The sequence below is a fragment of the Triturus cristatus genome, chromosome 8 (genome assembly GCF_964204655.1).
Source record: "Triturus cristatus chromosome 8, aTriCri1.1, whole genome shotgun sequence".
Classification (NCBI taxonomy): Eukaryota; Metazoa; Chordata; class Amphibia; order Caudata; family Salamandridae; genus Triturus; species Triturus cristatus.
This window is the reverse complement of record NC_140591.1, coordinates 995,511,127-995,532,985: the sequence shown is the minus strand read 5'-3', so window position 1 is coordinate 995,532,985 and position 21,859 is coordinate 995,511,127. Positions and strand designations below refer to the sequence as shown.

The following is a 21,859-nucleotide window of genomic DNA, read 5'->3' as shown; positions in this document are numbered from 1 at the left end:
TGATTATGCTCTCTTGTATATAGTACAGTTGTTTCTCTTGTTGTTGCTCGTCCGTAGCATTTGTTAGAATAATATTTAGTACACTTCCAGTTCACTTTTCGGTCCGTCTGCTTTTCTTGGGTGTATGTGTAACCCATGTAACACAATAGGAATTTTCCTTTCTGCGAAGTTATAAATTGGGCTTCTTCTGTCATCGTGATGTGTTACAATTCTGGAAAAAATGTATATGAAAATATATGCAATAGTACTTTATATATTTATATGAAAATAGCAAAAAAGCATTTTTTTTATATATACTTACCAAGTCTTTTTGGTTGGGTTTGAATGAAGATGTTGTTTGTCGCCAAAATGTTGTTTAGTTGATTTAGTCTCTGAAAGTTAAAGAACATTTATTGTTGTGGTTGGTTTAGTTTTTTAAGTGGGGTGGTATTGCTGTTTGGTATAGACTATATTTTTATTGTAGAAACGTATTTTATTGTTTTACAAATTAATAACTCAAAAAACATTCCCCCACCTTCACCTGTCCCGGAAGTACCACACATTTATCATCAAGACCAATTATTCAGGAGAATGAACAACCTTTCCACCCAGTTCTCTACCCCCCCACCACATGTCAATGTACCCCCGTCCCCTACCCCTCTTACTATGTGCCCCTCCTGCCTAATAAATAAGATGCAGTAGCCTAACCTCTCACTAAGTAAACGGAGCCTACCCTCATGCCCAGTGGTATAGACTATAGGTGTTAATTTATACAGGTTTTTAAAAATTTAAAAAAGAGAACATGGATTTGTTTAGGGGTTTAGGATGTTTTGGGGTTTGAGTAGGATTTAATTAATATTTTATAAAGTATTTTGATAGTATACTTACTTTTTAGTGAGTCTTTTCTGGCAATCTTCAATATTTTCTTTAGCTGTTTGGAGTAATATCTGTAGTGGAAACATAAAGAGATGGAATATATAAGTTAGTTATTTATTTGAGTAAAGATAAATTAGTGTTTTAGTTTAATTTGGCAGTTTAGTTAGAAAAGAATATTTACTTACGTTTTTAGAATAGTAGTAGGATGTAGGTTTCTTCTGTTTAGTAGAGCTTCTTCTTCGTTCAATGCTTTGGTTTAAGGCACCGTAGAAGACTTGTTTTAATTGGTTTATATAGTGGTTTCAAATTGTTTCTTGAATGTTATTGGTTGTTTTCTGTATGTGGCCTTTCTATTGGATGGTTTGAATTTTTTTTAGTTCATTGGTTTCCTTTTATGGAAAATGCTAAGTAAGAGTATATTTAGTTTTAAAGGAGGAGAGTTTTAAATCATTATATATAAAAAGATTGTTTATAATGTGTAGTAATTTTATTTAAATGTGTTCGAAATGCCAATGTGATAATTATTTTAGTGTTTTTTTATTATGTTGTTAAATATTGAGATCGCTATAAATGTTATGTTTATGTTTAAGTAGAATCTCATTTGAAAATGTATGTTTTGGTAAAATATTGTCTTTATGTTGTTGAAAGTATTGGTTTTATTAGTATTAGAATTGTCGATATATTTAAAAAAATGATATTATTGATGTCTATATTTTGGTTATCGATATTTGTGACATGTGTCATATTTATTAACTTATGTCGATATTTAGTATTGCGATATTAATGTGTGCGATATTTGTGTGATCGATATAATTGTATTACGATATTGTAGTGTTGATATTAGTGTAGTTTTTTAAATAAGTATACAATGTCGATATTTTTGATGTCGATATATTTGATGCAATATTTGTGTAGTTCGATAATGTGTCTGTCGATAATATGTCAGAGATCCACCTAAGAGCCCAGGCTGCACTTGGAATAAAGTGGCAATTTCGGACCTACTGGAAGCTTTAACTGGTGCGAGGGTCGCTTTAACTGGAGAGGTCATAAAAGACAACATCACTGTGGGCAAATGGCTTTTAGCCATGGCCGAAAAGGTTGTTCCTGAAAAAAAGGCTTACGAAAAGGAGGCACACCCCTTTGGTTGGTTGGTTTTCCCCTGAATTTGCCTTGGAAAGAAAGTCCTGTAAAAGACTAGAAAGAACTTGGAGGCAGTACTATCAGGAGCATGATAAAATAACTTATAAACTAGCTCTGAACTTATTTCATCAACATATAAAACTTGCTCATAGCACCTATTATTCTCCAATGTTTAATGAAGCAAACAATTGTTCTAGTGAGATCTTCAAAATCGTTTTACACTTCACTGATCCCATCATATTTGTCCTGCATTGCAAAGTTAATAAGAACTTATGTATCAGGTTGAGTGATTTTTTTAAGACAAAATCATGAGGATTTAGTCAAACTTATTGGCGCTAAAAGTGACTGATACTATGGCACCAGCCTATACCCGGCAGCGTCACCTTTTACAGCTGGCAAGCTTCTAGAACTCTTACCCCTTTCTTAGGAAATGTTGAGAGACTGCTTCTGAAACTGTAAATCTGGCTCTCCACTACACCCTCATCCTCCTCACATTTGTTCTGCTCAACATCTTTGCATTAAGAAGTTTTCCAATACGCACGGAGCAAGATGGAGTCAGCGTGAATGTCCACGCTGCTCGGCTGGTCACGCTAGATGCGTGGATGATCAGCTAGGCGCCCTGCGCCCTGTGATGTGATGCTGACACGGATGCTCACAAGGACTCAGAGGCTGCTGGCGGGAGGCTTTCAGTTATCCGGCTCCCATCCTCGGCAGAACGCTGCCACAGAAACGGCAGCGTCTTTCTTCTTTATCATTCCGACGGACCTCCGTGTGCTGCCTGCCTGGTGTTGGATCCCCCTCCTGACCTGGATCGTGTTTTTTATCACTTTCTTGGACCCGGACTTCCTTCTACTTGTACCGGCAGCCTTATCCTCTCCCAGACTTGGCGGGACTCGAAGGCAGCTGCACTCTGGCAGTATTTCCAGCATGAACAGCTGAGGAACCAGGAGGGGCGGCAAAGTGAAGACAGCAGCCATCCCTGAGCCCAGAGAACCCAGGGACACTGCATCTACCGAAGGCACTGCAAAACCCAGGCTAGAGGTTAGTGGCAGCAAAAAATCGTTGGAGAAAGCAGGGGGAGGCGGGCAGCCTAAGGACTTAAAAAACCTAGCAGCTACACAGCTGCCCATAGCAAAAATGTTTCTAGGCACTAAAGCCCAATCCTCGGGCACTAACTCTAAGACCCTTGGGCATGCACCTCCCCCTGAGAATGCTCCCTTGGTCCCACTGACCACGCTGACCACGCTAGCGCATGCACCGGCCTGCAGCAAGATGCTGGCCCGACACCTAACCACCTGCAAGAGACTGACTTGGTAGCAGCTGCAACAGAGGAAGGGTCATGCGCTGATGCAGGTACTTCAGCAGGACCAAAGGACTCTGCTAAGAACCCGGGTATTTCTCCCTGCATCTCTGCTGCTGATCCTCTTAATGGGGAAACTGAGCAACAAAATCTTCCAACCCTGCCCACTGTAGCGCAGAACATTGATGATGGCTCCTACACTGTTGATCCTGGTACCCCTTTCACAGCCCCTGAGGCCAGTATGGCTGACATAGCCAACTTCATCCAGAGCCTGGAAGCTGCCGCTGGTGCACACGTTCCTTGGACTCAGGAAACAGGGCTTGAGCACTTCTACTCAGTTTCTGATGGTACAGCTACCTCATAGGGTGAGGGGGGTTTGACTCAAGCGAGGACGACAGTGAGGTTTCAACTAAAGACACTGGAATGGTTCAGCGATTAAAGAAAGCCAGAGGTAAGGGCAAGCGGCGCAGGCAACTGAAATGGGACTACTCTGACTCACAAATGTCCTACCCCCTGGATGAGGACGACCCTAACACGACACAGTGGGGAAAAGCAAAAGGCCTGCCAATGGACACTGCTGAGCCCTCCCTAGCTTCTATTTTAGCTTCTATCAAAGAGTTTCAGGAGGAGGTCGGGGCAGACAGTCGCGCAGCCAAAGGTGCTGCCAAGAAACTGCAGGGAGGTCTAAGGCGGCTGAACAAAACTTGCACAGACATAAGTGATCGTGTCTCCATGGTCGAGGTACGCACCGAATATCTAGAATCAAAATCCACGGCAGCCAAACAGCAGAGCGAGTCCAACACTGCTTGCTTGGTAGATCTGATGTCTAAGATGGAGGAGCAGGAGAATCGCCAACGTAGAAATAATCTTCGCCTGCTTGGAATTCCGGAGGGGAAGGAAGGGGATGACCCTAGGCGCTTTATCATAAAACTCTTGCAGGAATCCTTCCCTGATCAACCAGGCTGGGGCTGGGACCGTGAGGTGCAGAGGGCGCACCGCTTTCCCTTCAATCAAAGACGGCAGCGTGATGGCAGCAACGCAGCCGGTGGACAGCCAAGGGTGTTTCTTGTATATTTCGGCAATTTTCTCCTGAGGCAGCTAATTTATGACCAGGGTCGCCCAAACTCCAAAAAAGGGGCTAATGGCATAACATTCTTTGCAAAACCCGACTTTTGCCACCAGACAGTAGAGCGGAGATGGCGTCTAAGGCAATTAATTTCTCCATTTCAGCAGCTGGGGGCAGAGGTCTACCTAATGAATCCCACCAAACTTAAAGTAATTTTCAACGGGGGCACCGAAATCTTTCTGTCTGATGTTAAGGCTGGTGAATACATGGACGAAATGAAATCTAAGAAGAGCCTCAGATAAAAAGGTCACCATATAGGGCCCTACGGCTTTTGTTCTTTTTTTTCTTTGTCTTTTCTTTTCTTTCTACAGTCCTTTTTCACTTTTAAACCTCCTGGGGCTTGGCACTGGTTGCACCAGGACAGTTCTATGTAAAGCACATGGTTGGCCGATCGAGCAGTTTTCATATCAAAAGGGGGCTGCTAGCCGAATGTAGGATTAATTTGGTTTTTCAGGCGTGGTCAGCAGCCGGGACTCATGGCTGACTACCATCATTCAGGTTAACCCTGATTACTCAGAAGAGGGGGGGATAGAGGGGGAGGGGGGTGGATGGGCACCCAAACCGACACAGAAGAACCAAGGGCACTTTTCTGTATGCACGCACTTACACACTCACTCACTGAGACACTTTGTGAGATTAAAGAATTCACTAGGTGAAAAACATCCTAAAGTTTGAGAAATCTCTGCTCTAAACTTTCTTGAAATATCTAAATGGCTAAGATAGATTCGCTTAGGTTTGTCTCTGCCAACATCTGCGGGCTAAATGACGCTTCAAAAAGACAAAATGTAGCGCAAGGCTTACGCTTTCTGGGGGGTAACATAATTTGCCTCCAGGAGACCCACATAGAGGGTTCGCAGAAATATCTACTAGATTCAATGGGGTTTAAGGTTGTGGGGGCTACTACACAGGGCGCCAAAATAAAAGGGGTAGGAACCATGATAGACAGGAGACTCTCTCTTAAAAATCCCAGTGTTAAAGCCGACTCACTGGGCAGATGGGTAATCGCCGAATGCCACCTCTCTCCTAATCTCCCTTTTACCCTTTGCTCACTGTACGGAAGCAATACAGATGACCCAGGGATCATCAACCTGGTTTCAGGGGAGCTAGCTCACTGGCCTACCCCAATCATCCTCTGTGGCGATCTTAACATACGTCTGCCCAGTGATTGGAAAATGGACAACAAATGGAGGTATAAAGGCAGAAAGCCCCTAGCATACCAAGCACTAACTAACTTAGCTCAGATTCATGGGCTGAGTGACATTTGGGCCAGTTTAAACCCTGCCCAACCTGGCTTCACTTACTTCTCTGCCCCGCATCATACATTTGTCAGATCAGATTACTTTTTTATCTCATCCTCCTTACTTAGCAAATGCACCATAGACACCGCACCTCGCTTCATGTCAGACCACAGTCCTCTTATATTAAACATCAAGGGATTAGGGAACTGGCAAGAGGCACCAAGGTGGAGTTTTGAGAAAGCCCTTTTACAAGACGCGGGTTATCGGATACATATTCAAGGATGGATACAAGAGTTCCTGGAAATAAACACTGGAACTGCCTCAACCATGATTGTTTGGGACACTTTAAAAGCGGGTGTTCGGGGTGAAACTCTGAGTTTTTCAACTAGGAAAAACAGGAAGGAGAAGCTGTTAATTTGTGATCTTCAGGAAAAACTAAGGAAAGCAGAAATGAAACTGGTCCTAATGGTTAACTCTGGACAGGACATTGAAAATGTTCAAAAAGAAGTAATTTTTGCAAAGGCAGAAATAGGGGCAGTATTTGCAGAAAGAACCGCAGCAAAATGGGCCACAATGCGAGAAAAGAATTACGAGTGTAGTGACTGTATTGGACATCATCTTGCCGTCAAAACCAGACAACAGTTCGTAGCGAAATACACGTAATTAAACTGACAACAGGGATAGAGACCAATGATCCCAGCGCTATACAAAAAGGATTCAAAGAATTCCACACTGAACTATACACAGAAGAGAACGGCAGGGGAGCCGATTCAGTAGGAAGCGAGATAATTAGCTACTTGAATGAGGTTGACCTAGAACAACTTACCTCTGATAGTAGTGAGCAGCTGGATCTCACCCCAACCTGGGATGATATCTTGGAAGCCCTAACAAGACTACCAGATGGGAAAGCCGCAGGAATGGATGGCATTCCTGTGGAGTTTTATAAAACGTTCGCTCCTCAAATTAAACCCATTTATACTGACGTAGTGACCTCAATCTTTAACGGGGTTTCCCCTCCCGCCTCCTGGTCTAATGCCAAAATATCCATATTTCCTAAAAAGGACAAATCGCCGCTAGAAATGGGTTCATACAGACCGATTACACTTATTAACTGCGACTTTAAGGTCTTCTCTAAAATAATGGCAATCAGAATATCCTCTGTGGTTGAATCCCTAGTCTCAGAATGGCAACACGGTTTCATTCCAAAGAAAGGCACGACGGAACATGTCAGGCGGGCCATTACCCTGTTTGACTCAGCACAGGTAGCAGGAGACCCGATGTCACTAACACTACTAGATGCCGAAAAAGCATTTAACAGGGTCTCCTGGCGGTTCTTGTGGGGTTTCATGGGCAGGATGGGTTTTGGGCCAAAACTTACACAGGCTGTACGGGCTCTATATCCAAAGCCGACAGCCTGTGTTTCTATCAACGGGCGGCTTACGGAGCAATTCAACATCTCCTGGGGTACTAGGCAGGGCTGTCCTTGCTCCCCCTTGCTATTTGCCCTCTATATAGACCCATTCATCATGGAAATTGAAAGGAACCCCGCTATCATGGCAACAAGCATGCAGAGTAGTAACACTAAAATTATGGCTTATGCCGACGACCTGGCCATAACTTCCCCTGATCCCAAGAGTGCCATTCTGATACTGGAAACGGAGGCACAAAAATTTGGGAATATCTCGGGGTATGCACTGAATAAAAAATAACCCAAATAATAATAAACAAGGAAATCACCTGGACCAACACCCGGGTAGTTCCGAAGGCAAAATACCTGGGGGTCTTCATTACAGCTAACATTGATGAAATTGTAACGGAGAACTTATCCCCCCTTGCAGCAGAAACCAAGAAAGCCCTTAAGCAAATTGACAACCTGCACCTGACCCTTGTTGGCAGATGTAATGTAATTAAAATGACCTACTTCCCAAAATTGCTCTATTTCTTCCGTACCATACCACTGGAATTCAGAAAAATCAATCTGCAGAAATTTCAGCAAATATTTACACAGTTTATCTGGGCCTAAACACAACCAAGGCGGGCTCTAAAGCAACTGTCTCTTCCTAGAGAGCGGGGTGGCTGTGCCTTTCCCAATATTGTGCTGTACTACTGTGCTTCGATCCTGCAGTATAGTACTGAATTGTTGAGGGAACACCCCCCCTCCCATCCATCTGGGCTTGCCTCACCATTTCAACTTTTACTGGGTGAAGAGCATCGTGGCTGCCTCTTCTGGCAGATAACCTTTGGATATTACAAATGTGTGAGATTTAAGACTTTAAAGAACTCCTTTAAGGTCTTACGTCATATCCGCAGAATATTTGGCCTGGGGAGATTTAATTATTATTCTCCTATCACTGCAAATTGTAACCTCCCCGCCATCTTTGATAGGTCCTATCTTTTAGAATGGCATAAGGCAGGCATCACGAAACTGGGAGACCTAATCACCAGTGAAGGAGTTAAATCCTTTACAGACCTGCAAAATAAACACGGCCTGAAAAGTCAAGATGCCTTTAAATACTTTTCCATGCGTGATTTTCTCTCCAGAAAGGTTGGGGGCAGCGCAGGGTTTGCTGAAATAGAACTCGTCAATACATTGCGGGACAATGCGACTCCTCGGATAGGTCATATATACAATGCACTAAAAAGACAAACTCCAGATGATCTACCGAGAATAGCGGACAAGTGGCACACTAAACTCGCCTCCCCACACAGCACGTTTTATAACTCTTTAGAACTTTCTCAAAACATCTTGCTGTCAGCCAAACTGCAGGCACAACACTTCAAAACCATCTTTTTTCTGTATATTACCCCCAGCAAAATTACCAAATGGGGAGTCGGCAAAGGGACATTGTGTCCACGGTGTTCAGAGTTTGGTGCCGACTCAGTTCACATGTTTGCAACCTGTCCTAAACTTGCTCCAGTCCTCTTTACGGTACAGGAATTTCTGGGGAATGTGACCTCTCAGGCCATCGCACTAACCCCCACAGTCATCTTGCTGGAGACTCAGACCGAAACCAATAGGAACAAATGTGAGGCACTAATTTTTGTTGCTATGGCAGTATGGCTGGATGTTGATCCCCCACCATTCTCTCAGTGGCTGGCCAGGCTAGTTGCAACCTACCATCTAGAAAAAGCTGTCTATGCCAGAAAAGGTCGTAAAGGGCGAAAGAAGGGTCTAGACGTCTGGGAAGTTCTCACTACTTGGTTGGAGCAGTCGGGCTAACCCAGCTTGCGATTTCTCCCCTGTACGCTGTCTCTTGGCTTCTAATACTTCTACTTTTCTTCTTTACTTTTTCCTCCTCCTAGGGTATCACTTCTGACCAAGTGATCTTGTACTCTACACTTCGTTTCTTTTCTTGCCCTTCTTTTCTTTTCTTTCGCCACAGTGTTATTAATTCCTGGTCTTTCTTTTTCCTTTTTGTGTCCTTGAACCGTTAGTCTACTGGTGTGGGGTTGGGTGGGCAAGAGCTTTAAATGTCATACCTTTGTACCGTTTTGTTCAATGCAAATAAAACTTTATTTTAAAAAAAAAAGGAAGTTTTCAAATACAAAGACATAGAGGAAACTGTTTGCAAAAGCTTGGGAAGGCCTCCAGCATTCCTGAACTTAACAGGGACATGATCTGTTTACAAAGATTTAACAGGAACATATAATGCACATATCTACGTAAGCAATGAAATCTGGTAAAGTGTCCAAAAAAGACAAATACTGCATGTTATCAGAAACAAAAAAGGTTCAACAATACTGAGCAAAGTAGGTTCACACAAGATACTCAAATGGTCTACTTTGAAGAAAGTCACAAGGGTCTCGCTGCTGGCCTGGGGGGAGAAAGGCTGAAGGAAGCTAGAGAAAATGGTAGGAGGGCAAGGTTGCTGACATGGAGAGGCATAAGACATTGTGGACTGTAGGTGACCTCTTTTATAAAGGCATCCTATGACAACCTGCAGCCTTCTTCTTAGTCACACTTGACCCTGTAGACCCGGAGGCGCATCCGACCCTAGAGGAATGGTAGCTAACCACACCCACCTTTGGTGGGCAGCAAAACAATAGGGCACTACAGCAGCTGGGCATGAAAGTGTGCCAATTCAGAGGACAACATGTGACCTAAACATGTTTGAATTCGAATGACCCAATGAGGCATAGGGGCATGGCCGCAAGCACGGCCAAAAGACGACCTGGGCAATTGGACCCCGTCATTGTTGGCAGATAAAAGTGATGATCACTGAAGTGAGGCCACCGGCGCCGCGGAAGGAGGAGAAGACCGCTGCAACACACTGACAGCCACCTGGGGTCAAAAGTGGGGAGTGACAACATAGAGGCGCCACAGCAACGAGGGCAGCATGGGGAAACCCCCCCCCCCACAGACAGCGAAGACGGGGAGAGCAGCTTCCGAAGGCGGCGTGAGGTGAATTGACTTGGGGCCCGAAGGAAGTTACAGCAAGCCCAAGTGGTGAGCTCAGCAGAGACGCAAGAACCAGAGTGGGACTGGGAGGGCGGTTTGCAGCAAGACAATAGAGCGTGCTTGGACTCACCAGGCAGCTGAACATCCCTGTCTCAACGCAGCTCAGTTTGGAGCACAACAGGTGGTCTTTTCCAGCTATGGGCTATGAGGAAGTTAAAGGCAAGCATAATAGAAGGTTTTTGAAAGGGGCAGTCTCCAGTCACTAAAAGGAGCAGACCAGCACGAAGAAACAAAAGGATTTAAGGGGGCAGTATCCCTATTGTTGAGGGAACGAGGCAGTGCTTGAGAAAAGCACTTTTTGGGGGTGACCTCCATTGAAATTACAGTCAAACAAGGATTGGAACAGCAGCTGCTGGGAGCCACACTGCCAGCAGCCTAGTACTAGGTGCTTGGGGTGCACCAATCAGACTTTCAGGGGGCAAGCACCCAACTGCTGCCTTGCAACGTCAGTGGGGGCCATGAAAGGATCCACTGAGTTTGCCCAGAGACAGGAGCAACAGGAGAAGAAGCAGACCAGCTCAACAGGCCCCCCACCCCACAGCGGCCATGACAGAAAAAAATAGCGTGAAAGAAGCCAGCATGGTTCTGGAAGGGGACCAGAGGAACTGCCTTGGAGTTAAGCAGGCAAGCCAAAGAAACCACTCCCCTCTCCCACCCGGCAGATGGAGAACAGCAACAACACCCTCAGAGACACACGAGAAGAAGAGCGACAAGACTGTTGGGCAACTATTGCGGCAAAATGAAACCAGCACAGGAGCGAGTGGCTACTGGAAGGGCTGCTGGGACTGAGGGGAAAGCATGGGCTAGAAAAGCTGCCTTGTGGTAGGGGGAACAGCAGCTCAGAGGCAAGCCCACCAAGGCAGCACAGACAGGTATGAGCAGCCAGGCACTGGCTAAGGGAGTCTAGAAGCAGCAGCAGGAGTTCAGCGAGCAGTGGTCCCAGGGAGCAGAGACCACAGAAAGGCCACAGCAGAGGGCACAGCAGAAGCGACAAAAGCAGCACAGACTCCAAGGGCACATCCTTGCTAGAGCATGCAGCCGCATCAGTGGCCTCACACACTCAGAGCTCGCCCCCGTTACCCCTGGGCAACAAGGAGAGACACAGCAGTGAGAGGGATTCGGCCCCAACAAGCATCCAGCGGGCAGATGCAGCCTACATGGCAGTGCCCAACGTGGACTGAAGGGTGCACCAGGGTGGACCCCCTGCAATGGACAGTGAGACATGCACAGCTAGCGAAGGGAGGGGTGTATGCCAGCAAGGTGCAGGCATAAGGGTGTGCACAGCAGGAGCCGGTAGCACACAGGGTAGCCAGCTATGGGACGCAGGACAAAGTAGTCAACGCAGCGAGTACATCACCAAGGGAGCCCATGGGATGCACACAGTATTTACACCCCCAATGGTCCCCTAGGCATGGTGACCATGGCAAGGAGTGGATTTTGAGTAATACAGGGATAGCCAAGGGATAGGGCTCCCTGAGCATGGAATTGATGAAACATTGAAACACAATAAATGTACAGAAAGCATTCCGGGAACAATATATTGGAGGGAATGCAGGGATAACCAGGAAAGGGGTTTCTGCACAATGAGTATATCAGACAGCTAACCACAATAAATGTATAAAGGGCCTGAAGTAAGAAGTCAGGTCGGCAGAAAGACAGGAGAAGGTCTAGGTTGCGAAATGAATCTAAAGCCAATTGACACACTTCTGAGAGCCAGGACCAATGCCAAACCACACAGGGGTGCAGCAGAGGGATGTGGAGCAGGGGGCAGACGCGCTGTGAGCTATACTGTATTCTCTTTTCCATCTATTGATATCTGTATGAAATGGAATGCCAACTGCTCGGGACCGATGGTCGACACATTGTTCTATCCCCTCCATAGATTCTAGTTGCTCACACTATTTCCGTCCTGACGATGATCTGCGCTAATTCAATTGGAGTTTTGTTTATTGTTGTCAATGTAATGTATTTTTAAATGTCACCAACCTCTCACTTCACACATCTTCACTATATTTGTGTGAGCACCAGAACTACCACCTGCATACCAAAAAGTGATACTCCTTTTATGCTGTTAATAAATTCGATGTCACTTCAACCTTGAGTCCCGCCATATATTGCTTAGCAAGTCCCCCGCCGACTTATTTCTTGTCTCCTTTGACCAATGCGATTTTGAGTAAAAGTAGCCTATGCTACCCGAGGACCTGTGCGGCCCCTACAGCACCAGTGTTCTTCTCTATAATATAGATTACCCCTGGTCAGATTACTGGGGTTCCCTTGTTTCTGTTAAAATATCTGCAAATACCTTAAGGCATTAAAGGGCATGGGTTGGGAATCTGTAAGGCACGGCCTCACCAACCTAAGGATGCCAGGCTAGCACGCAGAGGGCAAAGTTTACCAGGCTAGCGTAAGGATCGACATGTTCCTCTGGACATTGTAGGGTCACTCGGGCTACAAGGTTCTTTTATGCTTTGGGTTGCAGTCGGTGGTTGAAAAACCACCACCAGCATGGAGGGGAGTTACAAGGTTTAACAATAAATATCTTCACAGTAAGTAAAAGAACAATTGCCCGAACAAGCTTCTTGGGATGCCTCATGGCAGGTGCATTTGAGGGCAAATAAAGGTATGAAATGGTCGGCGCTGAATGGATACAGCACTTGCAGCCCAGGCATGGCTACGAATGCCAGACGTTCGTCATCAAGAAAAGCCTTGGAGCCGAGACCCTCCTTACCAAGTAAGCAACAGAAATAGAGCTGCCACAGCAGTAGATAAAAGTGATTTATGACAAACATTAACAAAACGTAATGACTTTATAGATGATGCATTGCAGGATTATGCAAGTTATGGTTATTAATACGCAATAAATATAAGATGTACACGTATAACCAGCTATGACCGGAGTGTATTACATTGAAGGGCAAGATAAGCAAGAGCTGTGCAAGTTAATGACAGATGCCATTGTGGTAAATTATGTGCCAGTGTATGATGTGACTAAACTGTGACCGTTCTAACACCACAAAGGTCCTGGTATACATAATTGATGGGAAAGAAAGGAACAGCAAGAGGGCCTATGTGATGCTTGCACAGCTTGGGGGGGAGATTGGGTGGGTACTTGAGAAAACTTGACAAATTATATACCATGATCTCATTCTAACATCTGAGTTTTTCTAATGATTGATGTATTATCACTATGGTGCCCCAAAACTCCAAACCACATGAGACCGACCACCCTGCCTTTACATATTTTTCTATACTCCACGGCCTCTATATTAGGGATAATAAACCGTAGGAAAAAGTAGGGTAATGCCATTGGCCTTGTCCCTAGAATTAAACAAGGCTCTTTGCAATCAATGTGGTTTACCTCAACCGAATACTGCACCGCACTTGCACCTCCAAGAAGATGCAATATAAATACATTTAAAAAATCATAAGCATCACAGCCTCAAACTATCTGCCAACAGATGTTTTTAATACAAGCAGTACATTTCAAGTAGCAGAATAGTAGATGAAACAAAATGGGCAGTTGTAAATGCATGCCTGCAGAGCCGCCTGACGTGACTATCCCATGGTATGACCTTTACATGTGTATGGCATGTACACACATTAACATGTTTTGGAAATGATTAACCACTTCAGACCCTCCCAGGAGAAAACGTTTGTTATAACCGTTGCAAAGGTAATAGCCTCTTAGTGCCAAGGTACAATAATTTTGAGACAGTGCGGCCTCCCCACAGAAAAGAGAAAGATCCCCACTGGTGAGATCGGGAGACCCTGACCTGCTACAAGCTAACCCTGGTATGTACGATTCAAAGACAGGACAGGCTTTCCTGATGCAAGGCCTGTGCGGCTGGCAACTACATACCAGCTAAGGTGGCTGGAAACAGACAGCACCTACACATGCACACATGCACAGGAACATACCGGTGCTCGCACGCGCTTACATATCAGTCAATACATTTGTTTTTACAAGTGCTTATCATTGCTGATATGAGCTCTGCTGTGCCTCGATTACTACCCGCTCTGCCTCACTGTCACCTTTCACCCCCTTACACCTTTGCCTGGCTACAGAGATGTCCTGGCGCACTCTGCTGCAACATCATGTTGTCATCACTTAGATTAGATTCTGCTTCTGAGGCTGACATGCTTGTCGGCAGCAATTCAGCAGCACCTTTATCTTCCTCTGAGCCTGCTTTGCTACCTGTATGAGTACACATACTCTCATTGGCCAAGGAGAAATGCTGGTATTCAAGAGGTGAACATTCAGAAGTGCTGGTACTGAGTACCTGTGAGTACCGACCCATTTAAAACACTGATTAAAACTACCGTAAAGCCATTGTCGTGGCATTCAAGTTACATTTCTTTGCATTTCCTATAGCTCACGTTTCTCAAATTTGAGATAAGCATAATCTAGCATAGCGGCTAATATGTCTAATAACCACTTCTTTTAAATGTTTTACAGGCCCAGTAATGCAAGAATCAAACATAAGTTTACCAAATGCTCAGACTATTCATGGATTTGACAGGAGATCATGCGGTGCTATTAATATTACGAAGGAGTATCTTAAAAAAGACGAAAAAAGGGAGCATAAGGTATACTATTAATTTGTGTGTAAACAAGAAATGTGTAATATGAGTATTCTCTTAACCTTTAACCCCTTTGGCTGCTAATCCATTTCTTCCTAGAATGGTAAGCGATTTTTTGGCTATTTGAGTTAGTTCGCACTTCGGCCCTCATAACATTTTTCTATGTAAGGTATCTATGCCTTTTTTTCCAACATCCTGGTGATTCTAAAGGTACGCAGGGGGCATATTTATAAGCCTCTTTGCATCACTCTTGTACCACGCAACATGGTGCAAGAGCGACGCAAATTAAAAATGAGATTAATGAAAGCCACGCAAGGCCACCTTGTGTGGCCCTGAGTGACTTCATAAATCTTGAGTAATGTAACACAGCGCAAATCGCTGCGTTGCATTTCTCTGTGCCAGGAAGGTGCTGCATGGGTGTTCCCACTCAACATCCATGGATTTTGATGCATTTTTCAGATTTACCAGCAGTGGTAGACCTGGGAATACGCCAAAAACCTGCACCTCCCCAGGTGAGGTCTAACAAGGAGAAATATGTTTATTTCTTCAGTTTTTTTCCTCTTTCTGTGTAAGCTGCATTTTGCAGTTCACATAAAAAGAGGAAAAAGCCTCAGAGGATTGTTTTTGTGCAGGAAGGTGCCCCCTCCTGTACAAAAACAATCCTCCTTACAGCGCAGGTACCTTTGCACCATGGTGCAAGGGTGCCTATGTTGGTGCTAGGCAACCAAAAAGATGCAAGCGGAGGGGAGAAGGCAGGAATGCGCTGTAGTGTCTTAAATACAGCATATTTCTGCCCTTTTCCTTTCACGCAGAGCAGCACAGCAATGTGACTTGCTGCGCTCCACATTGCGTGATTTGGCCATAAAATGGCCCCCATCGTTTGTGCTTTCCCTGGAAGGGGATTGAGAAAATAGCCAAAATAGAGCTACATTTGATTTTTTGCAGGGAAAGACAGAAAAATTGTGTTTATGCAAAATGGTATCTATTTTTTTCTGAAAATACTACTATCAAATGTTTGCTGTGCTAAAGTCACCGTCTTCCCAGGTTCAGGCTCATGCAGAGCTGAATCAAAAAAACTATTTTTTTAACTACTGTTTTGACACCTTTCAAAGAGGTAGCTAATTTTTCCAAATTTTGGGACTTTCCGCCTACTTCTGGTTTTTGGTGGAAGCTGGTGTGAAACCCATGGTTGATACTAGAAAGCTATAGATTTCTGAAAGGTAGACAAAGAAGACAAAAGTCTGAATTCACCATAGGGTAATTTGTGTAGATACATCAAGGTTTTCTAAAGAAACTAACTGTTGAAATAAAAGAGTGGCATTTATGACATCTTTTTCATTTGTAACTTTTAGTCATAATGGCGGATTTCCAAAAGCAATATACTATTACGTCCGCTAGACCCTTCTGTTTGCGGGGATATGAAGGGTTTGTAGGTTTTCCGAGAACCCGAGTTATCCAGAGCCAAGAACTGAATGGAACCTTACAATGGCTATAGAGCAATTCATTTGGTTAAATATGAAGAGTGTAAAATGGGTATCAAGAAAACCTGTGTCTCTGAAATGGACACCAGATACTGAGTTTAGAAGCAGTGGTTATTTGTACATCTCTGAATTTGTGGGTCCCCATACTAGCATGTGATTCAGATGGCATTTTATAAAATGTCTTCTTTCTTACACACTGGCTTATATTTCGAAGGCACAATTGCAGAGAAATACGATTGGGAATATCAAATGTTCTACTGTCCTGTATTTCCACATGTGTCCTAATAAAAATGGTACCTCACTTGTGGGGGTAGGTCTAGTGCCCATGACATGAAATTGCCTAAAACACAACATGGAAACATCGTATTTTTTCCACTGAAAACTGACCTTTGTTGTCAATGTGGCTAGCTGTTGATTTTGGGCCCTAGCTCAGGCAGAAACTTAGGAAACCTAGCAAACCTGCTCATCTTTTAAAAGTAGATACACAGGGGAATCCATGTTGGGGTTACCCGTGTGACTCTCACCAGGTTTACTTACCCAGAAGCACTTGCAAACCTCAAACTTTGACCAAAAACACACTGTTTCTTCACATTTCTGAGAGGAAAACTTCTAGAAACTATGAGGACACATTTTCTACCAGCATTCCCTCAGGTGTCTCGATAAAAATGGTACCTCACTTGTGTGGATAGGGCTAGTGTCCATGCCAGGAAAGTACCCCCAAAACATGACTTGGACACATCACATTTTTCCACTGAAAGCTGACTGTTTTTGTGGAAATCTAGCAAACCTGCACATTTTTTCAAACCAGACACACAAGGAAATCCAGGGTGGGATGACTTGCATGGCTATCACTGGGATTTCTTACCCAGAAGCCCTTGCAAACCTCAAAGATTGACTAAAAACACACATGTTCCTCACATTTGTGTGAGGGAAACTGGAATCTATTGGGAGCCACTGAAAGCTGACTCTTTTTGTGGAAATCTAGCAAACCTGCAATTCTTTTTAAACTAGACACACAAGGAAATCCAGGGTGGGATGACTTGCATGGCTATCACTGGGATTTCTTACCCAGAAGCCCTTGCAAGCCTCAAAGATTGACTAAAAACACACATTTTCTTTACATTTGTGTGAGGAAAACTGGAATCCATTGGGAGCCACAAGCTTTATCCACCCAGCATTACCTCAAGTTTCTGGATAAAAATGGTATTTCTAATTTTTCCATTGAAAATTGACAGTTTGCTTGCAATTGGTATCTATGGATTTTGGACCCTAGATCTGCTTCCACTGATGAAAACCTTGCAAACCTGCACATTTTTTTAAACTGAACACCCAGGGGAATTCACTGTGGGGTGACGTGTGCAGCTCCCACCAGGTTTCCCTACCCAAAAGCCTTTCCAACACTCAAACTTGACTAAAAACATAAATTATTCTCACATTTCTTTGATGGAAAGTTTTTGAATCTGCAGTGACCCACAGATTTCTTACACCTAGCATTCCCACAAGCTCCCTGGTAAAAATGGTACCTCACTTGTGTATTGTGGGACAAGTGCCAGAGACGGGAAAGGCTCCAAAACACAACCTTGACGCATCATATTTTTCCACTCACAATAGACAGTTTTGTGCAATGTGGCTAGCTATGGATTTTAGACCCAAGCTTAACTTTCATCTAGGCAAACCTAGCAAACCTGCACATTTTTCAAAACTAGACACCTAGGGGAATCTGGAGTGGGGATAAATTGCATGGCCCTCTCCAGGTTCTCTTACACAGAAGCCCTTGCAAACAACAAACTTTGACTAAAAAAACTAATTTTCCTCCAATTTTTGGGATGGAAAGTTCTGGAATCTAAGGGGAGACACTGATTTACCACAACCTACCATTTCCTCAAGTGTCCAGAAAAAATTGGAACATCACTTGTATGGGTATGCCTAGTGCCAGTGATAGGAAAGGCCCAAAATCACAGCATGGACACATCACATTTTTCCAATGAAAATTGACCATTTTTTGCAATGTGGATAGCTGTAGATTTTGGGCCTTTGCTCAGCTGGAACCCAGGAAAACCTGCACATTTATGAAAACTAGGCACTTGGGGGAATCCAGGGTGGCAGGACTTGTGTGGCTTTCATCGGGGTTTCTCACCTACAAGCCCTTCATACCTCAAACTTTGACTTAAAATACATTTTCCTCACATTTCTATGATGGACAGTTCTAGAATCTGTGGGGAGCCACAAATTTCCTAACGCCTATCATTCCCTGGAGTCTCCTGAAAAAAATGGTACTACACTTGTGTGGGTAGAGCTATTGTCCTTGACAGGAAAGGCCCCGAAACGCCCCATGCACGCATCACATTTATCTACTGAAAATTGGCCCTTTTCTTGCAATGTGCATAGATTTTGGGCCCAAGCTCAGCTGGCAGTTAAGGAAACCTAGCAAACTTGCTCATATGAAAACTAGACACATGTGGAAATCCAGGGTGGGGTGACCTGTGTGACTCTCACCAGGCTTTCTTACCCAGGGGCACTTGCTAACCCCAAACTTAGCCTAAAAAATACATTATCCACACGTTTCTATGATATACAGTTCTAGAATCTGTGGGGAGCCACAAATGTCCTACTTCCAGGCATTCCCAAGTCTCCCAATAGAAATGGGACATCACTTGTATGGGCCAGGCTATTGCTCGTCACAGGAAAGGTCTCAATACTCAACATAGACACATTTAATTTTTGCAAAAAAAAGGACCCTTTTTTGGCAATGTGTGTAGTTGTGGATTTTGATTCCTAGCTCAGATGGCACCAAAGGAAACCAAGCAATCCTGTACATTTCTAGGATGGGGTATCTTGTGTGGCTCCCACTAGGCTTTGCTACTCAGAAGCCTTTGCAAACTTACAACTTTGACTAAAACATACATTTTCCTCACATTTCTGTCATGGAAAATTCTAGAATCTGTGGGGAGCCGCACATTTCCTACCACCAACCATTCCCCCATGTCTTCCGATAAAAATGGTACCTCATTGGTATCGGTAGGACTAGTGTCCATGTCTAGGCTTAATGTCTGCAACAGGAAAGATCTCAAAATACAATGTGGAAACATCAACATTTCTTGTCACAAAGGTGATCTGATTTGGCAATGGGATAGCTGCAGTTTTTGGGACATGGCTAGGGGGTCACCCATGGAAACCTATGAAACACAGATATTTCAGAAAACTATACCCAGAGGATTCTAGGGTGGTGTGCTTTGCATGCATCCCATGAAAATGTCTTACTTCAAATGCTGTGCAAACCTCAAAATGTACCTAAAATAGCACATTATCCTTGCATTTCTGCAGCATAATATTCCAGAATCCACAAAAGTCCTACCACCCAGCATTCTCCAACTTGTCCCAATAAAAATGCTACTTTACCTATTTGGCGTAACTGGTGCCAACAACAGGAACAGATCAAACCAATGTCAATGAAAGTCCCTTTGTGAGGAAGTCAACAGGAAGAACGACAAACAGAATACATTGCAACAGAATTGGGAATAGATTAACATAGCTCAGTCAGAAACATAGAATATTCCATACCACTTAAGGGGCCCTGGAATACGTTTATCTGAATATGCAGAGTCAAACTGTAGTTGGAGGTAGCACTTTAATGTCAATAGGCTGGTGAGACATCCATAATTAGCAAGACATGCTAGATTTTACTGCATTTTACTTGAGTGGATAACAAGTTCTCCTTTGTAGCAGGAAGTCCACAATGCAGCACCTAATTTAAGGAATGTGCTAAATTGTCCAAAATAACTTGTAACTTACACTCATAGGAAGAGTATAATAAAGGAAAATGTGCAAGTTATGTTTAAAGTGCATGAGCTTCAGAAAAGTCTACAGTAGCATATTTATCAAAGAGTTGCGTCACATTTGCGCCTTGCAAGGAGGTGCAAAGGTGATGCAACCACTAAATTAGATTTATCAAGCCAAGCAAGGCCACGTTGCGAGGCCTTGAGTGCTTGATAAATCAAGAGTAACGCAACACAGCACAAATCACTGTATTGTGCTACTCTTTCCCATGGAAGCGTTCCATAGGTGGAGCGTGGGAGCTCCCACACATCCATCCATAGATTTTGGCACATTCTCAGATTTACCATTGCTGGTAGACCTGTCAATGCCTCAAAATGCTATGCCTCCTCAGGTGAGGAATAATAAGGAGAAATATTTTTATGTCTCCCTGTTTTTTTTCTTTCTATGTGTGCTGCATTTTCAGTACACATAGAAGGAGGAAAATGCCTCAGATTATTATTTTTGTGCTAAGGTGGCCCTTCCTGCACAAAAACAATCCTGTCTGCAATGCAGGCACCATTGCCCCGTCACAGACAGCCTTGCACCATGGCACAAGGGTGCCTGCTTTGGTTCTAGGCATAACATTTTGCGCCAACACCAGAACAGGGCAGGAATGTGCCGTATGATGTGAAATATGGCACATACCTGGCCTTTCATGCAGGACAGCAAGGCGCCTTGCCGAGCTGCATGAAATGTTGATACATATGCCCCACAGTTTTTAAGACACCAGCAGCCCCTGTTCTTTTCCAGCTTGTGCTGAAAGGATCTCATAACACGTTCTGGGTTTTATCGCCCAATTTTTCTTTAGAGTTTTAATCAGGTTGAAGACTTTTTTTACTTTCACTCACCAGTTTTAAAGATCACCATCTTTTTTTACCACTTTTTGTTATCTGAGAGGGAGCCTTTCACTAAAATACTATCTCTTTTTGTGAATTGATACTCTTGTGGGAAAAAGGCTTTGGTGCCCCTCATTCTGTTTGTGCGGTCTGTCTTTCTGCTGCACACTCAGTAAATGAATGTTAATTTTGTCAAAGAATGGCAGAGTGCCATCTGGGACAGAGATGGCATCTGCCTGCAAGGAAAGCCTGAAAACCTGTTACCTGAAGAAGAAAGGGAAGAATAAAAGAAACAGGACACAGAGGGGATCCCTCTATTGATACCAGATCCTCTCATGATAAAGACTCACAGTGGAAGTCGTAAAGAGAGGAGATGAAAAAACATTGTCACCGTCATTCTAGACACATTTGCCACACCCGCGAGCACGCTTGTTTGTCATGAGTAGTATGATGACAGTGCCTCCAACATGGACGCTTATTCTGCAGACACCATAGTCTGTCCCTCTGGGTCCATTCCAACCGGAGTCTCCTCCACCAACATAAAGGCCTGTGCTGAAAATGCAACTGTCAACCGTGAGACATTCAACAGCAGAACATTCAATGCTGAGGAGACACTGTGAGTCACTTTCAAGGAGGTCTACTTCTATGTTCTTAACCTCAAGACTGCAGTCAAGTTGGTCGATGTCAAGGAGATCGACATCGAGGAACTCTGCAGCTTCTGCTTATTTCATATCGTCAAAGACATAACATGATACCCTTTGGGGTAATGTAGCAACTCCATTACCGGCACTAGGGCTGATTATTCCAGCAGTGGACCCCGTGCAGGAACCTCTTGAACCTTTAGGTCTTTCTCCAAGGCCTGCAAACTTTCCTTGTCCTTCTATTTCACCAAGACCAGTCAAGCCTTCAGTCAGGTGATGGTTCCAAGAGGCACTTCAATAGCGCCTATCCCACCAATGTCACCGCAAGCAACTTCACCAAGTCTCAGGAGGTGTAAATGAAGATCTCTTTCCATTTTGCCGTCATC

At 44.1% G+C, this 21,859-nt stretch overlaps 1 protein-coding gene across 1 annotated transcript in view; it reads left to right on the top strand.

Moving 5' to 3' along the window:
- The window catches only part of LOC146805332 (cilium assembly protein DZIP1-like), a 1,720,714-nt gene that overhangs the window by 1,465,566 nt on the left and 233,289 nt on the right, over nucleotides 1-21,859 (top strand). Inside the window, exon 19 of the mRNA XM_085622543.1 lies at nucleotides 14,575-14,705. Coding sequence (XP_085478669.1) covers nucleotides 14,575-14,705 — 131 coding nt within the window. The remainder of the gene's footprint in view (nucleotides 1-14,574; nucleotides 14,706-21,859) is intronic.